At 47.8% G+C, this 22,347-nt stretch overlaps 1 protein-coding gene across 1 annotated transcript; it reads right to left on the bottom strand.

Annotated features, from left to right (window-relative positions):
* Positions 1 to 15,659: 15,659 nt before the first annotated feature.
* On the bottom strand, positions 15,660 to 16,094 carry LOC144103354 (uncharacterized). Its single transcript, XM_077636096.1, has one exon. The coding sequence runs from the start codon at positions 16,092 to 16,094 to the stop codon at positions 15,660 to 15,662; it is 435 nt and encodes a 144-aa protein (XP_077492222.1).
* Between the last annotated feature and the right edge of the window lie 6,253 nt (positions 16,095 to 22,347).

The raw sequence follows: 22,347 nt of genomic DNA on the forward strand, positions 1-22,347 counted from the left end.
CTTGAATAACATAGCAAAGAAGGACGACTACCCCTTCCCCCGCATCAACGACACACTGGACCGCCTCTGCAACGCCAAGTATTTCTCGTCGATGGACCTCAAGAGTCGCTACTGGCAATTTGATGTCGATTAAAGACATCGTGAGAAGACTGCATTCGTCACTCCGGATGGGCTCTTTGAGTTCAAGTTGATGCCATTTGGCCTCTTTTACGAGTAATGGATACAGTGCTGGCAGGCCCGAAGTGGCAAATTTATTTGGTATCTTTCGATGATTTAGCTCTCTTCGCCTCGAATTTTGAACACAACACCTCAAAAGGCTTGGAGCACTACTAGACGAAGTCAAGTCGTCTGGCCTAAACATGAAAGCAACGAAGTGCCACTTTGTCTACGAACAGCTGCTGTTTCTAGGCCACATCATTAGCAAAGAAAATGTACGCCTAGACTCGCAGAAAACAGCTGGTATTGAACACTTTCCACCACCGGCCAATATGAAAGCAGTGCGCGGATTCCTCGGACTGTGCGCACATTACCGACGATTAGTGAAAAGCGTTTAGCGCATCGCAGAGCCCCTGACACAACTGACGAAGGCAGACGTGCCATTTAAATGAGAAGCGCCGCAAGCAGAAGCCTTCAGAGAACTTCAGCGTCGTTTTGCAGTCGCCACCGATCCTCGTGCATTTTGATGAAAACGCCGATACTGAAGTTCATAACGACGCAAGTAGCTTGGGTCTATGCGCCGTCCTTGTTCAAAAAACCGACGGGCTGGAGAAATTCATCGCATACGCTAGCCGATCCCTATCCAAGGCCGAGACTAACTGTTAGACAACTGAGAACGAGTGCCTTGCCATCATCTGGGCTAAGTCAAAATTCCACTCCTACCTGTACGGACGACCGTTCAAGGTGGTTAGCGATCACCACTGCTGTGCTGGCTCGCCAATTTGAAGTACCCCTCTGGCCGCCTCGCTCGATGGAGTCTGCGTCTCCAGGAGTTTGTCGTCACCGTCGTTAACAAGTTCGGACGCAAGCACTCTGACGCCGACCGCCTCTCACGAGCCCCTGTAGATGCGCCGCCGCCGGACGACGATGAGGACGCCTTCCTGGGACCCATAAGCCCCAGCTCTTTTGCTCAGCAGCAACGATCAGACCCCGACCTAAAACTCCTCATCGAGTAACTGGAAGGCAAGGTTTCTTCACCCCTCGCTTCATTCAAGCGAGGACTGTCTTCATGTGTACAAAATGATGTCCCCAAGAAGAACTTCGCAGCGAACAAAACAGTCTACGTGCTTGTTGTACCTACTTGCCTCTGCGAAGAAGTTCTACAGACTTCTCACGACGAGCCGGCAGCTGGACGTATCGGGTTTGCTCGCACCCTCCGCCGCATTCAAGACAAGTATTACTGGCCCCGACTGTCTGACGATGTCGCACATTATGTGAGAACCTGCCGAGATTTTCAGCGTCGAAAGACCCCACCGACCCAACCGACAGTCTCTCTGAACCCCATTGAACCGCACTCAAGGCTCTTTCAGCTGTTCGACATGGACTTCCTTGGCATTTTCCCAAAGCCAACGTCTGAAAATAAGTGCATCATCATAGTGACCGACTACCTGATCCGCTACGTTGAGACAAAAGCCCTACCGTAGGACACAGCAGAAGTCGCCCATTTTTTCCTGGAGTGCAATCTTCTGCAACACGGCTCCCCCGATGTGTTCATCGCGGACAGAGGAACAGCATTCATGGCAGAACTAACGCAATCCATCCGGCGTTACAGCCAATACAGCCATCGGAGGACAACTACGTACGATCCCCAGACCAGCGGACTGACTGAGCACCTTAAGAAAACCATCGCCGATATGCTCGCCATGTATGTCGATGCCGAACAGAAAACCTGGGACGCCATGCCTTACGCCGTCTTCGCCTACAGCACCGCAGTGCAGGAGACTGCTCATATGACGCATTTTAGGCTCGTCCATGGCAGGGAGGCAACGACCATGCTAGAAGCCATGCTGCACAAAGTTACCGCAGAATAGAACATCGACGTCGCCGCCTACGTTCAACGCGCAGAAGCTCGAAGGCGTGCCCGATTCCGGGTGAAAGACCAGCAGACCAGCAGCAAAGACCAGCAGTCCGCCCAAATAGTTTTGTTTAGACTCCATTTTCGCAGCCTGTCTGCTCTTTGGACGGTATTCACCACTTCGTGACAATATCTTACTAATCGACTGCTTGCATATTTGGACATAATTTTTCTGCTGGACCTGTGTCAATAGAACTGCGTCTTTAGAAAACATTAGTCCGCACTAAACTTGAGTATGCATCCTCCGTATAGCACCCGAGCTCTGAAAACTCGCACGAACTTTTTCAGAGGAATTCTACACGGTTCATTCTTCGTAGCAACTATTAGAAGGCCAATGCTTCTACCACGAAACAGACCCTAAGAATACCGTCACTTACCTCTTGCCGCTCTAGTTCTCACCTCTGCTTTTTTAACAAAATGTTTTTTTACGGAACACCCACCTGCGCAATGAACTAATTTCTAATCCTCCCCCTTGCTCGGTGCGGGTTTACCATTCTTACACAGTTGGAATTATTTCTTGTCGTACTGATTTCTGTTCCCAAAGTTTTATTTTACGCATAATATAGGATTGGACTAATCTTTCTGGAATTATCGCTGCCATTGAACACCAACAACGTCTTAAAGACGCAGTAGCTAACAATGTTTAATTAGGAGCGTAACAAGTTGTATTTTTCTTTTGTTGTATTTCTTTTTATTTAATGTGTTACCAATTTAGTCACACTCCTCTCCAATGCCAAATGGCCTTCAGGTTACTAAGGAGCAAAATTAAAAAAAAACGATGTTGAACAAAACTTCATTTGTGTAGCAGCAGACGTAGCTTTGATGATACAGCGGCCGGCGTAGAGGTTGAAGATCTCCAGCGTTGCATCAGAAACATGAATGCAGCATCGTACCCTGACGCTCCATGTAGGCAGAAGGTAAAATCCACAAACTTTCGGCTAACACAGCCATAAACGTTCGGCACGTTTGAAATCATGTCAATTTGCTAGAGACGCTGGCCGCAAACGTGCTGCACGCGAAGCAGCTCAAATCCGAGGCAGCATATTTCTCCCACCATGAACCATAAACAATCCCTGTGCAGTAAAACGTGCAGCAGCGTTGAAAGCAAATGAAAAATTTACAAAAACCGCAATGTGGGCTATCTAGCATCGATCTTTCGCATTATCACTTGTGCAAATGCGAAATACCCGTTCATCCTGGTTTTGTAGCGGCCATTGAGCTTTTGTGTGTCGATGTTCTGCTTTGTTTGGTCCGAATTGTTTTTCTTTCCATAATCTGTCGATTGTGAACTGCAATCGTACAATCACATTTTTATGATGCAAGAATTCCTCGTACCACCACAGACATGATAGGTCCTCCAATACGTTAGGTTTAAGTCGCAGCGCATGCATTGGTTGGCGAACTCAAGGTGCCTTGACAGCTGATGGCCCGTTTGTACGCACATTTCATTTCCTGTTTTTGAGCATAATAGTTAGGCGCGGTCTCATAAGTCCTCTGGTCAGCCATTTAATGTGACATTAGGCTCCATTTTCTACGATTCAGTGCCGGCGAGCAATGAATTCTCGTTTTTCTTTGTAGCAAAAAAGTGTACAAACTACGCTTACAAATACTTCAGGCCCACACCTCAGTAAAACCACTCAGAAAGCGGTTGCTCCCTGATATTAGGCAATAGAATTGTGAAAAATATTGTGTGTAGTCGCACGATATTTTTATGGTAGGCAGAAAATTGGTCTTCGTTTACATGCAATCAATATTTTTGTTGGTCTATTGATCATAATGTGAAGAGACTCCAAAATGATAGCCTGCCCAGAAGGCTGAGGAAATTATATACCAACTATGTGTTGAAACTTGATGTCTTTTAATGTGGTGCCTCTTTCTTGTTACTGTCCTTGTTTGCAACTCCGTTCGTTTCATCATGCACCAACTTGCCCCTCAGGCCGTTATGCTTAAACTTGCAACTTGATTTTTGTGGAAGACTGTAAGCGGCAAAGTAGCAGACAGCGTAGCGACGAGGAGCCGTGCGTAGTAGTGCTGTAAAATTGAAATATTTTTGTTGCCATGGAGGGCGGCGTCTAGAATTCATTGTAGTTTGAAAAACCACTCGTTGTTCATTGAAATACAACACGACAAGACACACGTGCTTTCAAATATACTCAAAACATGTTTTCTTAGAAAAAGTAACAAATATGCCATTGTCTTGTACACTTTGCCGAAAGAAACACCTTTGGAAATTGTGAATATCATCTATACCAAATAGGTGGTAGGGAATGGAACTTGGATGAGCCCTAATGGCTGTACTGACGAAAACACGTAATATGCGCGCATCATCGCAGTGTGCACATTGTGGAGGTGCAGTCTATATACATGGGCGAAGTCTTCAATTTTCCTTCATTTGAAGGAGGAATGAAGCAACATTTTAAGGAGAAAGAATATAGCAAGCTATGGGTAATGCAGGGAAGAGAAACACTCAGCGCATCGTTCAGAAGTGATAATCCAATTAAACACGTCTTTACGACATGGCGTTGAAAAGAAAAATATCAAGGGTACGCAAGATAAGTGCACAGTAGGGTAGGTGGACATTGTCTAGAAGGGCGAGACAAAAATTTAAAACAGTGCCCTGCCAGCACGCAAACTTTCAAGCTATCGCGCCAAGGACAAAGCATAAAAGCCTATGAGACGTTAAATAAAATACGCCTTGGAGACTTTTGAAGATGATCAAGAAGCGCAATATAGTTGGAGTAATCAGTAGCGAAATTTAACATCTGCGTGTTGTGATCTTTTGGGTTTTATTGCACATAAGCAGCTAAGACCATCCTGCACCAAGTTCAAGGTATAGAATATGTTTCCTGCAGAATGTTTACAAATGGGCAATATTATCAATTGTGTTGATGACCTAAAATATTGTAGTATCTAGTAATAACAGAGGAAAAGAAATTTGGAAATGACTATTTGTAAATGCCTTAGAAAGGATCAGGTAGCCTCAGCGACTATTCTTGTCTGGGCAAGGGTCCTGAGGCTCACACCTGATCACATAAAAGCCTCAGCCTTCTGCTCAGGAATGAGAGAAGGGCTGAGGTGTATCATAAAATAAAGGGAGCTAGTGGTTCAGAATATATAGTTTCTCAAGTACGCCTGCTTCTTTTAAAAAGCTAAAAACGGAACGTGTGTTAACAATGGCAATATAATCTAAGAGAAGTGTTGGATGGAAAGGAATGCATTCAATATAAAATTTAGTAAGTACATTTTTCTTAGTTTTTCCAGTTTCACACTGGAGAATGCAATGTGGTTAACCGTTAGTTCATCTCCGCATTCTTGGGACACAGGTTTGTCTTGTTTTCTTTGTAGGAAGTTGTGCGTATGGTGCGTGTGGCCTATTCGGAGACGGCATAAGATCTGTTCCTTGAAACTTTCTTGGCTCACACACGACTTAAATTCTCCTAAAACCAGTTTCACGAGGTGTAGTTTAATATTTACTTCACTGTTCCAAGCCGACTGCCATTTTTCCCTTAGCTTCCTTTCTACTAATTTCATGCAATCATTAAAGGGTATATTTCCTTTTTTAAGCTCCTTGCCGCGAGCTTTTCCAGCTTGCAAATTTGTTCTCATTTCCTTTTATTCCCACATGACTTGGGACCCAGCACAGTTTTATATTTTGTCCTTGATCTGTGGCAGTTAATATGTTGTGTATGATGTAGTCTTGCAGAGGGTTGTTTGTATTTTTAGAATGAAGAGCTGTGTGTACAGTTAAGGAGACTATGCAAATATTAGCGTTGTTGAGGTTCTCGCCTAGTAATTTTTGTACAGCCACACATAGTGCGTAGCACTCCGCGGTAAAGATGGATGAGCAATGTGGTAGTCGTACTATTTCCTCCGAATTGCCTCGCACAACTGCGCTTCCTACGTAACTATCTGCTTTTGATCCTTCAGTATAAATTTCTGCAAAACTACTATATTTTTCTTCAAGGGCAAGGAATTCTTGAATAATATGTTGTTGTGGAGTTTGTTTTTTACGGAAATGTGTAAGGTGAGGTCAAAGATTGCATGAAAATTGTACCATGGAGGCAGTGGATCTCGTCTTCGAGCAATGCCAGGTAATGTATCAAGTACGCCGAGGTTTTGGCACATCTCGTCAAAATGCAGGAGAGGTGGCCTCATAGCTAATGGTTTGTTGTTAAATAGTGTTCTAGATTGGCACTTTATGACTATTTGGCGACATTTATGTTTAAATAGTGAACGGAGTTTTAAAAAGTGCGCCTTACCTGTTGTCAAAATTCTACCCCGGTGAATACGACCCTGCATGTACATTATGTGGTGATTTAGCCACTTATGATCACCTATTGTGGAATTTTAAAGAGGAGCCGCCCCCGAAATCTCTAATACAGGTTCCTACTCTCTTGCAGTGGGAGGCCGTGTTGGTCAGCTCAGACTTGGGAGTTCAAACCCGGGTCATTGAATGGGCTACCCAGGTCGCTGTCAGCCGTGGACTGATAGCCACCTAGCACGGATTGTCTGCATTCTGCCTTTTCTGACGAATTAAATATTTTCCAATCCAAAATCCAATAAAAAGTGCGAACATGTGAGCATGGTTCTTCTGTCTGTAAGTGATGGTTCTTTGGTTTCCACATACAGAATGCTTATAGGTGATGTAATGTATGCTGCGGTGGGAAGACGGAAATTTAAATTACGAACTGGATCTCGCCGTCTAAGGTACTATTGACTCGATGATCTATAAGCTATGCATCCATAATCTAAGATAGAACGAATAACAGAGCGGTAAATTTGCAAAAGACAAGTTCAGTCGGAGCCCCCGTGTCTTCGTGAGAGCAATTTAGTTATGTATAGAGCGCAAGAGGCTTTGACTTTCAAGCTATTTATGTGTGGAAGGTGATCTTTTTGTCGAATGTTACACCTAAAAATTAATGCTCTTACTTTATTGGAAAACGGCTTCATTCAAGTGTGGGGTTTGATCAGGCTCCAGGCCCCTTCTGAGAGACAAAGGGACGGCAACTGTTTTTTGTGGGGAAAACATAAAACTATTTTAGTCAGCCCAATTACTAAGTTTGTTTATTATGAGCTGTATTTATCTTTAATATGTTGATAAGCTGGATGATCTGCACGCAATTTGGAGGTCATCGACAAAAACCGAGTACATAATAGACTTTGGGATTACTTGTGCTAAGGAATTAATTTTTACGATGAAAAGTGTAGTGCTTAGAATGCATCCCTGAGGTACAGCGTTCTCCTGAGTGAAGATCCTCGAGAGGGTTGAATCGAGGCGAGCTTGAAATCTGCGGTTCGACAAGAAATCTTTCAGACAGTTTGACATTTTGCCGCGGATACCCAAATCTGCCAGGTCGCGGAGAATCCCAAACCTGCAGGTGGTGTCATGAGCTTTTTCCATATCAAGGAAAGCCGCCCGACAGTGTTGTCTATGTATGAATGCTTCTCGCACAGCGTTTTCGAGCCGGGCAAGATGTTCCACAGTTGAACAACCATTTCGAAGCCACACTGGTTGGGTGGGGCATTTCGCGAGATTCAAGAATAAAAATTAACGTAATGTTCACTACGCTTTCGAAAGATTTGGCGAGGCAGCTGCTAAGCGCTATTAGCTTGTAGGTATTAAGAGAGATAGGGTTTTTTCAGGCTTAAGGAATGGTACGATAACTGCCTTTTTCCAAGCCTCGGGCATTTTCCCCGACACCCAGATTAAAAAAAAATTCAGGAGTGTTTCTATCGCAACTTCTGAGAGATGTGCTACCATTTGATAGTGTACCTTGTCAGAGCCTGGTGCAATCGGTTCGCCGTTAGTTAATACTGTATATAGTTTATGAACTGTAATCAAACTTTAGTAGGGACCGTTAGTGTAACCACTCGTTGGAACTGTTTTCTGCGTTTTTGTACTTCATGAAAAATCAGTGTAGTGTAGTGAACTAGAAACGCGGGAGAAGGGCTCCCCTAGTAAGTCGGCTTGTTCATGACAACTTGTTTGTGCATCAAGGGATGTCAAGAAAAGAATTAAAAAATGGGAGAACTTTCCATCAAGTTTACGAACTTGTTCCGACATAGTTTTTTATGCAGCACAAATTGGCACAGAGCAGGGTCAGGGGGGGGGGGAGGAGTTTAGGCGGTTAATTATACAGCGGAGCTAGATATCCCGTCGCTGCTCATCGCCAAAGTGAGTAATAGCAGAGAGCGAGAACAGTGTGATGACCCCCATAATGCGCAGGTCCACACGGGACGGAGAGGCAAAGAGACACCGTATGGCTCAGTTTAAACAAACAGATATATTCAATAATTATACATGATTAAGATTCAGAGGCTGGGGCGTCCGAGCTTACGTGCCGACGACTTCATGGGGGCGATGGAGTGGCTCCGGAGTTGGGCTCGAGCGGTTGCTGGCAGAAGCTGCACGCCGTCGGGCATCGGCGCTGAAGACCCTCTTGTCGAACGATGTCGTCCTGAGCGTCCTTCCGTACTGCTTGTCGATTTTTATATCCACTTCTCCACACTCCCTAGGGTGAGGACGCCCACGCCGGAGGGGAAGGAGGGGGGCTAGGGCTTTCACTTGGGCGCACAAACATACCACCGCAATTATGGTCTCGCCCCCCTCACGTGTTGAGTCCGAGGGAAAGAAGGTTGTCTTCGAGGTAGCGCATAGCGTCGGCTGTGGTAAGGCGCGCTCTGGCCCGCTGACAGTTCCCGCGGGTCACCGGCCTCCATTCTCCATCCATCAACTGACACTCGCTCCTCAAGGTAAGGCGCGCTCTGGCCCGCTGACAGTTCCCTTGTCCTGGAATGTGCTCGGGAGGGCCGCCCCTGGAACCGCCACGCCAATTGGGAAGGATAAAGCCCGTTTCCCCGCGGCGGCGGCGGCGGGTCCGGTTGGGTCCGGTTGGGCTTAAACCCCTTCGTTCTGGTCGTCACTCAAAGAGCATGGCTGGGTAATTGATGATGCCGCTGTCATCTGGGTCTCCGTCTACGCCGCGCCGTCGAACGCGGAACCTCGTAGCACACACAAGGAATGTCACACTCGCTCACCCTCCAGAAGAATGTTCTCCGAACATTTGTGTCCACGCAGCTCCCCTTGTCTTTCTGAATCGCCTCGCACAGTGCGTCCGACAACACACTTTTCGCTGCACTCAACACCACTGCACAACACCATATGCCTCCGCTGTCATAACTGGCGTCTCCAGGGGCAGCACTGATCTTCTTTTACAGATAAACATGAAACTCAGCACCCAAGCCTCTCCTTTCTAGTCCAAACTGGACGAAATAAATTTACCACAGTTACAAAGGAGCTCCCACTTCTAGCACGATCACGGCACAGACAAAAATATAGATAACGAAAGGAAGTAGGGCAGGTTCTGCATGCGCTCCGCATGCTCTCCTGTGAAGGTGTTACTTAATGACAGAAAGGTTTAACTACCAACTCCGATAACTTAACACATAAGCACATAGCAATGTTATGAGCTGCGGCAGTACACAATTCTAACCAGTTCACAACTCCGCTCTGTTTACGCCATTAGTCCGACTTAGCTTTCCGATTTCGCAGCGGATATCGGCCTTCATGAGTCATACTAAGTAAGTCTGTGCCCCTTTGTCTGCTTTGGGACTCGCGAGGGCTCGTGGCAGGAGCCTCTCCTGGCGTTATCTGCGCGGCAACCTCGCGCGCTTCTTCTTCTAGCAATGCATGAAGTAAATCCGGTGGCATTCCGGCCGTCACCTCGGGCGCCTGCCGAACAAATGCAGGAGAGGGCGTTTCTTGCCAACTATCTGCGCGCTCCGCTTCACTTCTGTCCCCATCAAAATCCGCGCTTTCCCTTTCCTCATTTCGTGAATACTGAACCGGTGCCGACTTGAGGCGATTTGCGTGTATCCTTATCAAGCGCCGGTTCACGTCTCGGACTCTGAAGTTTACCGGGGAAAGCTTCTCGACAACCTCGCACGGTCCTCTCCACTTCGTCTGGAACTTACGAGCTAGCCCAATCTGCCTTTGGCAGTTTTCAATGTACACGCTGTCCCCCACATCAAACGGCGCGTCTCTAGCACTGCGATCGTGCACCTCCTTCCTGCGCTTCGCCGCTTTCTTTAAGGCCTCCTTTGCGATGTCCCTCGCCACTTGCAAGCGCGATTCTAGCTCCACCTTATAGTCGTCCAGTGAAGCGTGTGGGACACGACGGGGGCCCTCTGGCACTTCACTAGGCTGGTCCGGGTCTCGGCCGTAGAGAAGAAAGAATGGCGATTCGCCCGTGCTCTCGTGTGCTGCGGAATTGTAGGCAAACATTGCATACGGGAGCCACAAGTCCCAGTCCCGCTGGTCGCGCGAAACAAAATGCGACAGGAACCCGGCCACGGTTTGGTTCAGTCGCTCCACCGCGCCGTTGCAAGCCGGATGGTACGGTGTTGTCTGCTTCTTAGCGATCTTAAGCAGCTCGCAAACTCTCCTCATTAGCTGCGACACGAAGTTCGTTCCCCGATCTGTCAAGAGTTGCCTTGGGGGTCCATGTCCGAGCACGATCTGTTCGACAAATGCTCTTGCAACCGTGTCTGCCTTCTGATCTGGGAGTGCTACCGCTTCCGCGTATTTTGAAAGGTGATCGACAAATACTAAAATGTACTTGTTTCCGGAAGTGGTCGTGGGCAATGGGCCCATTATGTCAATACCTGTCCGCTCGAAGGGAGCCGAAACCTCAGAGAACGGCTGAATTGGAGCTGGTCTTCGTCCCTTGGGTGTTTTTCTTTCGAGACAGGAATGACACTTCGCACAGTAGTCTCTAACATCCTGTCGCATGCCACTCCAAAAGTACAAACGCTCCACACGCCTGCGTGTCTTCGCCACGCCAAAATGACCGGCGCATGGCGCATCGTGAAACGCGCGAAGAACCCTTTCTGTCCACGACCGAGGTATGACGACTCTCTCCCAAGCGGTTTTCTCTGGTCTCCCTTTCCTGGTTGGCCTCGTGCGCCGACACAGGGTGCCGTCTTTGTCAATGAAATAACCTAGCTGTTCGGGGTGAGACGGTGCGCCCTCTAAGCTTTTGATTATTCGCTTCAGGTCAGGATCTTTGCACTGCTCTGTGCGTAACTCGGCGGGGTCGACTACGGGGACAAACTCATCTATAGCTGCCACGGCAGCTGTGCGGCTGAGTGCATCAGCATTCAGATGTGTCTTTCCTGACTTGTGCTCAACTTCAAAGCAGTATTCCTGCAGGTGTAGATTCCATCTAGCGAGTCGCGAGCTAGGGTCCCTGACACTCATCACCCATTTCAGAGGATGGCAGTCTGTGATTAGCTTGAATTTGCGGCCGTAAATGTAGCATCTGAAGTGCTTTACTGCCCAGACAACGGCGAGGCACTCCCTTTCCGTAGCTCCGTACTTTTGCTCTGTGGGGCTCAGCTGTCGGCTAGCAAAAGCAATGGGATGTTCTTTGCCCTCGATAACCTGAGATAGCACGGCACCAACTGCGAACTTTGACGCATCTGTGGCCATAACGAAGGGCAAATTAAAATCCGGGTGGCGCAACAGCGGTGCACTCATTAGCTTCCTTTTCAGGGCCCCAAAAGCATTCTCCACGTTTTCGTCCCAGCGAAAGGCGACATTTTTGGCTGTTAAGGCGGTGAGCGGCTTAGCGAGCTTGGCGAACTCCTCTATGTGCCTTCGGTAGTAACCGATCAGGCCGAGAAACTGCCGGACCTGGCGGACGCTAGTCGGGGATGGAAAATCCGAGACACACCTTAGTTTCTCAGGGTCCGGTCGCACAGCCGTCAGCTGAAACAACGTGCCCGAGGTATTTCACCTTGTTTTTGAGGAATTGGCACTTAGAGGGCTTCAGCTTGAGACCCGCTCCTCTTAGTCGCACCAAAACCTGCTCAATATCGCGCAAATGGTTCTCAAAACTGTCACTGTATATGATAATGTCATCCATATACACGAAGCACAGCCTCCCCAGAAGACCTGCCAGGATAACATCAGCGGTTCTCTGCCAGACAGCAGGGCTGTTGGCCAGACCCATCGGCATTCTTTTCCATTCATAGTGCCCTGAGGGCGTGTTGAATGCCGTTTTCTCGGCATCTGCCGGATCCATTGCTATCTGCCAGAATCCCGCCGCCATGTCCACTACCGTGAAGTACCTGGCAGAGCCCAGCTGAGAAAGCGTCTCCTGTATATTGGGGATGGGGTATGGATCGATGCGAGTTACGGCATTTAGTTTGCGGTAGTCCACTACCAATCGATACGAGCCATCTGGCTTTTCCACCAATAGTGCTGGTGCTCCCCAGGGTGACTTTGAGTGTTCAACAATGCCGCGATCAATCAGGTCCTGCACCTGCCGCTCCATCTCCTCACGTTGGGAGTAAGGAATCCTGTACGCACGCTGGTAAACGGGCGATGAAGTGCCGGTTTCTATCCTGTGCTTTATAACGCCACAGCAGCCCAAATCCAGGTTGGACGCGGCGAATACTTCCAAGTAGTCGTTCAGCAAACCAGCCAGAGCCTCCCTCTCCCTGGATTTTACGTGAGAAAGATCGAACGACACCTTTGGAGCAGCCGAAGGACTAGCATGCTCTACAGTTGCGAGTACCGTATCGGTGGGCTCACGTTTCTCTATCGCAGAGGTGAAGAAAGCCAATGTTTTGTTCTTGGGAAGGCTCAGTGGCTGCTGGCTACAGTTAACCACCCGTAGGGGCACTCTGTGGGCGTCATTAACTGTCACGAGGCACGCGGCTGCCTTCAGGCCATTGCTGAGAGAGTCGACCGGCTCAAGCACTCCCACGGCGCCGCTCTCTACATCTGAAGGCACAAACGCGTACAAAATGTGCTCCGACCAAGGAAGGACGACCGCCTCCTCGACCAGCCTGAAGGCAACCCGCGAATATACCTTCTCCAATGATCCCACTGTTTGACGGGTGTCAATATCGGTAATGCGAATCTCAGCCCCTCTCCTGTTCAAAAACGGAACTTTTGAGCCGCCCGCATTAACCTCTTCCTCAGAGAATGAGACTACTACCTTCCCTTTTCTCAAAAAATCCTGCCCTAATATACCTGACACTCCGTTTGGCAGAGACACCGTGTCCGAGCATACGTAGCAGGGGTGCTCCAATGCAATTCCGCCGAGAGAGAAGTGTAACCGGTAGAGTCCACTTATGCCAAGAGGATCCCCCGTTATGCCTACAAATTTGGTTGCCATACCACCAGACGCTTCCAACACCTCGCGGTCCCCCTTCCTTCGAAGCGTGTTAAAACTGCTCTCCTTAAGAAATGTCACCTTTGACCCCGTATCTATCAACAATTCCATGCAACAACCATTTAACTTGCAACGCACAACAGGGCATGCCTCGTCGGCCACACAAACTACCACCACCTCATCATCCACTGCTCCCTCCCCACGCTCCTCAGGCTGGGGAGGACTAACTAGTTTTTTGTCTCGGTATCTGGAGCCCCGCTGTAGGCTTGCTTAGGGCGTGTCTCGCCTGCTTCTCTTTGTGGCTCCCCACGGCGCACGTTTTGGCAGAACCTGGCGATGTGTCCGCGACCCTGGCAAGCGAAGCATACGATTTCTTCAAAATCTCGCATACCGCGCCTGTAGCTTTGTGGCGGTCTCCGGTTTCCAGCGAATGGGCGCTGTTGAGCGCGCGCTTCAACCTGGCGTTCTACCTGCTGAGATAGCAGCTGTTCTAAGCGATCTAATCGCTCTGTCAAGAGAGCAACCTCAGGGTTGAGCACCGCTCTCTCTATGACGCGTACTCTCGCTGCGGCTGTCGTTAACGCCTCATTTCGTTCCTCATCCAATGCGGCCTCCACGGCTTGGTCGAAATTGCTCGGTTTGCGCGAGAGCACGAACCGGCGCACGGGGTCTTGCAGACCAGCCACGAACAAAGCGGTCATTTCCTCTTTAAGTATATCCTCCACGTATTTCTTCTTTAGCTGGTCTCCTTCCTCCTCCCTGCTTAACGTATCGCGCGCTAAGCGCTGAAGCCGCGACGCAAACGTTCGCACGTCCTCCCCTACCATCTGTCCGGCGTCACGGAACCTCTGTACCCGCACGTGACGTGGTTCAGTGTCGAAATGCTCAAACGCGAGCTTCTTAAATTCCGCAAATGATTTTGTGGATTTTACTTTTTCGTCTCGCCATGCAAAATCATGTGCAGCTCCTGCCATCTTACACCTCGCCATTCCCAGAATTTGAGCATCGGACCATCCCCCCATTTTCCCAATCTCTTCTAGCATGGAAAAGAAATCGCAGATTGGAACCCCTGTCTTATCTCCTGTAAACTTCGGAATGACGCTTCCTAATGCCAGCATGCTTGCTCCGAGCGACGGCTGTGGAGTGGGAGCTCCCTCAGATAAAGACATTTTTTTTTTCAAGCCCTCCGGTGCCTCAAGCCTCTCAAATGGGAATAAAAGTCCCACAATCAGTCCCGTGATTTCCATTTGATTACAATTTTGAAGTCATGAATGTCGCAGCATTCAGAGGACATTTGCTTTTGAGACCCCACTTCTGACACCAGTGTGATGACCCCCATAATGCGCAGGTCCACACGGGACGGAGAGGCAAAGAGACACCGTATGGCTCAGTTTAAACATACAGATATATTCAATAATTATACATGATTAAGATTCAGAGGCTGGGGCGTCCGAGCTTACGTGCCGACGACTTCATGGGGGCGATGGAGTGGCTCCGGAGGTGGGCTCGAGCGGTTGCTGGCAGAAGCTGCACGCCGTCGGGCTTCGGCGCTGAAGACCCTCTTGTCGAACGATGTCGTCCTGAGCGTCCTTCCGTACTGCTTGTCGATTTTTATATCCTCTTCTCCACACTCCCTAGGGTGAGGACGCTCACGCCGGAGGGGAAGGAGGGGGGCTAGGGCTTCCACTTGGGCGCACAAACATACCACCGCAATTATGGTCTCGCCCCCCTCACGTGTTGAGTCCGAGGGAAAGAAGGTTGTCTTCGAGGTAGCGCATAGCGTCGGCTGTGGTAAGGCGCGCTCTGGCCCGCTGACAGTTCCCGCGGGTCACCGGCCTCCATTCTCCATCCATCAACTGACACTCGCTCCTCAAGGTAAGGCGCGCTCTGGCCCGCTGACAGTTCCCTTGTCCTGGAATGTGCTCGGGAGGGCCGCCCCTGGAACCGCCACGCCAATTGGGAAGGATAAAGCCCGTTTCCCCGCGGCGGCGGCGGCGGGTCCGGTTGGGTCCGGTTGGGCTTAAACCCCTTCGTTATGGTCGTCACTCAAAGAGCATGGCTGGGTAATTGATGATGCCGCTGTCATCTGGGTCTCCGTCTACGCCGCGCCGTCGAACGCGGAACCTCGTAGCACACACAAGGAATGTCACAACAGGTTAGCAATGCAGTCACTTCAAGAATGGTCAGAAGAGTCAATAGGATATCGGGAGAGGCAATCAGCATCGGTGTGTAGCCGACCAGATTTATAGACCACAGTGTGGTCGTAGTCTTGTAGGCGTAAAGCCCAGCTACCTAGCCGGCCACTAGAATCTTTCAGTAAAAGAGCGGCCGTACAAATACGGGCGATATTTTCCAACGGCCCACACAAGGCACAAGCACTCGCGTTCCGTGATAGAGTAATTGCGCTATGATGTAGAGAGGAGGCGGTTGGCGTAGACAATGACACGGTCCGACTCAGATTGCCACTGAGAAAGGACAGCGCAGTTTCCGTGGCCGCCGGCGTCAGTGCGGACTTCAGTGGGAGCGGCCACATCGAAGTATGCTAAGACGGGCGAGGTGGTGAGCTTCGAGATTGAAGCGGCAAAGGCGTTTTCTTGTGGGGGTCCCCAGGCGAAAGTCATATCCTTTTTTAGCAGATCACTGAGGGGGCGGGCGATGTCAGCAAAGCCGGGCACGAAGCGGCGGAAGTAGGAGCACAGCCTCAAGAAGCTCCGAACGTCGTTGCAGGAACGCGGCACCGGGAAGTCTTTCACGAATCGGATCTTAGCTGGGTAAGGGCGAACACCAGTGGCATCGACGACATGACCCAAGATTGTCTCTGGCGACGCACGAAACGGCATTTCGAGGAGTTCAGTTGCAGGCCGGCATGACGGAACAAGGAAAGAATCCTGGAAAGGTCAACGAGGTGAGAGGAAAAGCTGGGGGAGAAGACAATGACGTCGTCGAGATAGCGGAGGCACTGGACCATTTGAATCAGTGCAGAAGGGCGTCATTCATACGCTCGAAAGTGGCCAGCCCGTTGCATAAGCCAAAAAGCATAACTTCGAACTGACACAGCCCATCGGATGTCACGAACGCCGTCTTCTCACGGTCCTGGTCATCCACTGCTTTCTGCGAATAGCCGGAGTGAAGGAAGTGAAGAAGAATTTGGCGCCGTGTAAGCAATCAAGGGCGTTGTCGATGCGCGGGAGGGGGTGCTGACGCGTTCATAGAGGTTAAGCCAGTCTTTTCGACATCCGTGCCATCAGTGCCGGAAAAGGTGCCGGGGTCGCGAGGAGGAGCAATCGTCACGATATGTACGGTAGTGGGGCTCCTTGACTCGCGGGTTGAGCCATAGTGGTAACCCCGGTAACCACGACAGTTCCAGTGAACTAGAAAAGCGATGACTAAAGACTAGTTGGGGATAAGGTTGACAACTCGTTTTGGCTGGTCCTTTGGACCTGTTGTTGGGACTTTATTCCGTCTTCTGCGCTCGACAGAGCATTGACACCGCTGCAGCTGAGGCGAGTGAGTAGTTGTGTTCATCGCATCCTCGGATACGCTAGACGAACGTGCAGAACGCACGGTTGTTTCTTTGTTGGGCCTCTCTTTTAGGGGAGGGGCCTTAGGGCCCGCTGACCTGGAGGTCCGCGCAGCCTGCTTTGTGGGTGGTGGGGTAGCGGTAACTGCTGCCACTGCAGGTACGCGTGGCCCTGCTCCAGTCACACTATATGTGGCCTGAGAAGGAGCCGGAGGCCGCTGTAATGTTGTGCCCTGTTGCACCAGAGCGGAGAAGCTAGGTTTGTGCATCAAAGAAACCTGCTTCCGTGATTCCCTGAACGATATGTGTTTTTACTTTGATTGTGATAATTTCTTTCTCTTGTTTTCGTACAGGGCATGCACGTGAGTATGCCGGATGGCTGCCCTCACAATTTACGCACACATGTGGTTCAACATTGCGGTTATCAGAATCATGTTCATATGAAGCACATTTCGCGCATTGTCAGTTGGCTACGGCAGCTTTGAGAGCTGTGGCCGTAGCGTTGGCACTTAAAGCAGCGTCGTGGGTTTGCATGCACTGCCTCAGTTGAAGTTTCATGTAGCCAATTTCATTGGATTCTGAAAGTATGCTTGATGCGAATGTCAGGACGATGTGTTTTGCGGCTATTTCTTTGTCGTCTCTCCTCATTTTTATTCTATACACATTTATGACATTTTTTTCCTTCAGTCCTTCAAGTAGTTCTTCTGTTAAATGCCTCAGGTCATCACCTGAGATAACTCCTCTCATTGTGTTCAAAGATCGATGTGGGCTAACTGTTACAGGTGTGTCTCCGAATGATTTTTATTCTCCTAATTTTTCTTGTTGGTTTTTGTACATGAGTCTAGTAAAAGGTCGCCGTTTGCTAGCTTATCTTGTAACCCTGGCCTATGCTATCTGTGAGGGTTTTCGTCACAAGAAATGGAGAAATCAGCCGCCGCGGTGGCTGAGTGGTTATGGCGCTCGGGTGCTGGCAAAAAAGACGCGGGTTCGATCCCAGCCGCGGCGGCCGAACTTCAATGGAGGCGAAATTCTAAAGGCTCGTGTACTGTGCGTTGTCAGTGCTTGTTAGAGAACTCCAAGTGGTCGAAATTTCCGGAGCCCTTCACTACGGCGTCTCTCATAGCCTGAGTCGCTTTGGGGCGTTAAACCTATATAAACGAAACCAAATGGAGAAATCAGTATAGCAGCTTTTTTCTGCGTTTTCAGAGTGGACAATGTGGAATTGTGGGAAGCTGGTGGGATTTTTTAAAAATAATTTCGCTGTCTCGGTAACCCTCGCTTGCGAGAGAGATTGGTGTGAAAAAAAAAGGGAAGCCTTAAAAAAGTTTGGTGTTCGGCAATGGTGCAAGCCGCCCACCACGGAGCCCAACATGGGAACAGGACAGGCGTCTTTAAAAACCCCTGCCCACGCCAGCTGTACACCGCCACTATAATCTAATATGGCATAACACCGGGTTGTCAGCCACACAAGGTTAACCCTAGCCGCCAGGAGAAAGGGAGAACAAGAAGTGAGCAGGAGACAGGAATGTTGTGAAAAAGAAGATAGGAAAGTGAAAGATGGAGTGATGACAGGAAAAGGCGACTGCCGATTTCCCCCGGTGGGGTCAGGCCGGTGGTGCCGTCTAGAGAAAGCTGGGGCCAAAGTGGTATGTTGCCTTCGCCGAGGGGCCTTAAAGGTCCAAACGCTCGGCATCAGCTCAACCACCAGGTCCCCCTTTTCCCAGGGCACGGAGATGCCACGTACGGCTAAGCGCGGGTGCTCGGGTCCGTAGTGATGCACTGTTCACCATCATCCCCCTTCGGATGCTCGGGAACCAGTGGTGTCGCCACTCACAAACGCCTGCAAGCTGCAGACGCCCCACTTCGGGGATGATTGCGTGCGTTGTCTTAATATTTAGCACGTCTACATCTAATGTGCATTTCATGATTCTGTCCCTTCCTTCTTGTACGAGCGAGATGTAAATATTCGATGGACGTGCATTAAAAATATCCTTGTTAGTCAGAGTCGTGTCCCAGCTCTTTTTTGTTTCGTGCTGCGCTGCTCCCGACACAAGATCGTGTACCAACCAGCCCGACTTTTCACCATATTAATGAACAATCGTCATCGCGTGCCCTTCCAGAGGAATAAAAAATAGCCAAAAATTATCCCAATACATAGATAAGAAAACAAGAACAATCTTGCTAACTACAGACCCACCTGCAGTACCTGTACAGCATGCAAAGTACTCTAGTACCTCGTTCCACAAGACGACAGGTTTTCTGGAAATTAAAATTTAATCAACCCATTTCAATACGCCTTCTGCCACGGCCTTGAGACAGCAACGCAATTAATAGGATGACTGTAAAACTCATCCCATAGCGTAGGAAGACAAACAAAAAACTGATTTAGTGGTACTAAGTTGTTTGAAATCTTTTATTAGTGTTTTGAAAAACGAACTTATTACCAAACTACACAACAGACTAGGTCGTGGCCCTAATTTTATTTGCATTGGAAACTACATGTCAAATAGAGCACAGTTTGTGGAAAATAACCATCATGCACTCCATATATTATATTTTTGTCTTGTGTACCGCAGAGATGCGTCCTTGCTCTTGTTTTTTTCATGATTTTCATAAATTGATCTAATGAATTATTCTAACTTTAATATAAGATTCCTCGCAAATGACTGAATAACTTATTGATTAATAAAAAAGGTAACCATGTAGTCCTTAGCAATGCACCTGAAATAATAACTAAATGGGAAGGTGAAGCCGTCGCGGTGGTTGAGTGGTTATGGCGCTCGTATGCTGGCCCGAAAGACGCGGGTTCGATCCCGGCCGCGGCGGTCGAATTTCGATAGAGGCGAAATTCTAGAGGCCCGTGTACTGTGCGATGTCAGTTCATGTTAAAGAACCCCAGGTGGTCGAAAATTCTGGAGGCCTTCACTACGGCGTCTCTCATAGCCTGAGTCGTTTTGGGACGTTAAACCCTCAAAAACCAAACCACATTAAATGGTGAGCTGACTGGCAGATGATACTGCAAGCTAGTTATTCAGCTGTTATTAAAATTTTTAGCAAAAAGGAAAAATCCCATTTAGAGTACACACTTAATTACATACAGCTGGCTGCAATCACTCAACATGTGTATTTCTGACCTCAGGTGGAGTGCTCAATTGAATGGTACTACTTCAAAAGCTCGAAAACGATTATTTTCCTTAGATGCCTCAGATATTATTCACTTTTCAAACCAAGCTGCTGGCCTACATTCTTTTGGTCAGCTCTCTTCTCAAATGTGCTAACATTATTTGGTTTTCTTGTACCAACTACGACATAAGCAAACTTGAAGCTGCTCAGAAAATAGCCATCCCATTTATATTTAACAAATACAAAATACCTGATCGCCTTTTGAAATGGTGACTAAAAAAGAAACCAAATCGTTGCCGACGCGTGCAAAACATGCGCAGCTGAAACTCGTGCATAATGCAATTAATCGACCGGACACAACTGAAAATATTTTCCTTTCCGAAGCAAGGCAAACGCGGCATAAACAGCCACAAGCGTTAAGGGAGCATGATTTCCATGTTGACTGCTTCAAAAATTATTTTGTTTTCCGTCATCAATTACATTGTGAGAACAAAATGGGTCCATGTATTACAAATAGTTCAGCACTGACTGCAGTGACATCTATCTGATTGAACCTGCACCGCTTGAAATTCCTATACTTACATCTGCACACTTCATTTAAGCTTAACTCAGAAGACTTCGTCAATATAAGCCACTCCAGAATCACCCGCCACAAACAACCTCTCACACTTGATGAATTTTTTTGTTGCAATAACACATTCTATTTTTCCTTTTTTCCGCGAGCAGTGCGCTAATGGTATAAACTTGACGCTTCGATTGTAAATTTATGGAGCTTGCCGAGGTGAGTATATTGCCAAAAAACTGACTAAATATTGTTAAAATATTGGCGATATATACTTTGTTTTGTATAACTGAATTTATTTATTTACTTTACAGATACTGCAGGCCCTTCTCGGGCCCATGCAGGAGTGGTTACAAGGAGGGAATATAAAACAAAGGGAATACGTAAAGTACAAGGGTACAAAAATAACATTTCATCGCTATAGTGGCACAGGGTACTAATGACGTCAAAGCCAGGAGAAGAAACTAGCGGGTTGAAAAGGAAACACATGTAATTGCAAAGAAAATACAATTGGAATTGGGGCGACATAGGTTCATCACGGTGGTACTGACAGTGATTCAACTCTGTTAACATGCTCTATGAATGATTCGGTTGAGTTGCAGTTTACAGCAGCCGGTGGTAGTTTATTCCAGCAAAAAATAGCCGATGGGAATAAAGAATATTTATGAGCATTAATGTGGCTTATGGGTTGATGAAGTGCTTTTTCATGGTTATTTCTTGAAGAGTGACGGAATGGTTCCTGGAGGTATGTTTCTCTTGAGATGTTCAAATGACCGTAATAAAGTAAGTACAGAAATTTAAGCCTTGATGTTATTCTGCGCTGTGCTAAGGTGTGAAGATCTGCTTTGTGAAGTAGGTTAGATACGCTAGAATGTCTAGAAAAATTTGAGTATATGAAGCGTACTGCTAGGTTTTGAATACGTTCCAGCTTGCCTATCAAATATTTTTGGTGTGGGCTCTAAATAAGATCCGCGTATTCTAAGGTCGGTCTTACGAGTGTTTTATACGCATTAAGTTTCACGTTAGGAGGTGCGTTGCGTAATCTTCTTCTAAGGAAATACAGCTTACCTTGGGCCTTATGACATATGTTTTTAATGTGCTGTTCCCAGCATAGATTGCTGGATAGTGTCACTCCTAGGTATTTAATGTTATTAGTTCTCTCGACAGGAACATTAGTTATAGTGTATAAAAAATCTAGTGGCTTTTTTTTCTTACTGAAAGTTATGCTCTTTGTTTTGGTGGCATAAGTCTCATTCCCCACCTAGTGCACCAAGACTGAATAGACGATAGAGATTCATTTAGTTTAATTTGATCATTAATGGTGTCTATTTCCTTATATACCACGCAGTCGTCCGCAAAGAGCCGAATTTGTACCTCAGGGTCAACGCATAAATAAATATCATTGATATATATTAAAAACAATAAGGGGGCGAGGACTGAACCCTGTGGTACACCTGAGTAGACATCCAAATTATCAGATTCGGAACTTTTCAGTTTGACGCACTGTTTACGATTTTTCAAAAAGCACTCAACCCATGAAATGATAGTGTTTTCGATCCCTATAGCCTGCAGTTTTGTTATTAAATCTAGGTGAGGAACTAAATCAAATGCCTTAGAGAAGTCTAAAAAAATGGCGTCTAACTGACTCCTTACATTAAGGGCGCTTGCGATATCGTGCGTTATCTCTGCCAACTGTGTGGTTGTTGATAATTTCGACCTAAAGCCATGTTGTCTACTGTAGAGGAGGTTGTTAACCTCTAAGTGGTTAATAATTGCTTTGTAAATAATATGTTCGAGTATTTTACAAGTAGAGCTTGTTAGCGAGACCGGTCTGTAGTTGTTTAGTTCATTTTTGGGACCGCCTTTATGAATTGGAACTACTTTAGCC

Source organism: Amblyomma americanum, chromosome 9, assembly GCF_052857255.1.
Source record: "Amblyomma americanum isolate KBUSLIRL-KWMA chromosome 9, ASM5285725v1, whole genome shotgun sequence".
NCBI classification, from domain to species: Eukaryota; Metazoa; Arthropoda; class Arachnida; order Ixodida; family Ixodidae; genus Amblyomma; species Amblyomma americanum.

Excerpts from the sequence above, each read along its gene's own strand:
- LOC144103354 (XM_077636096.1), bottom strand. The coding sequence starts at position 16,094 with ATGCCGTTTCGTGCGTCGCCAGAGACAATCTTGGGTCATGTCGTCGAT.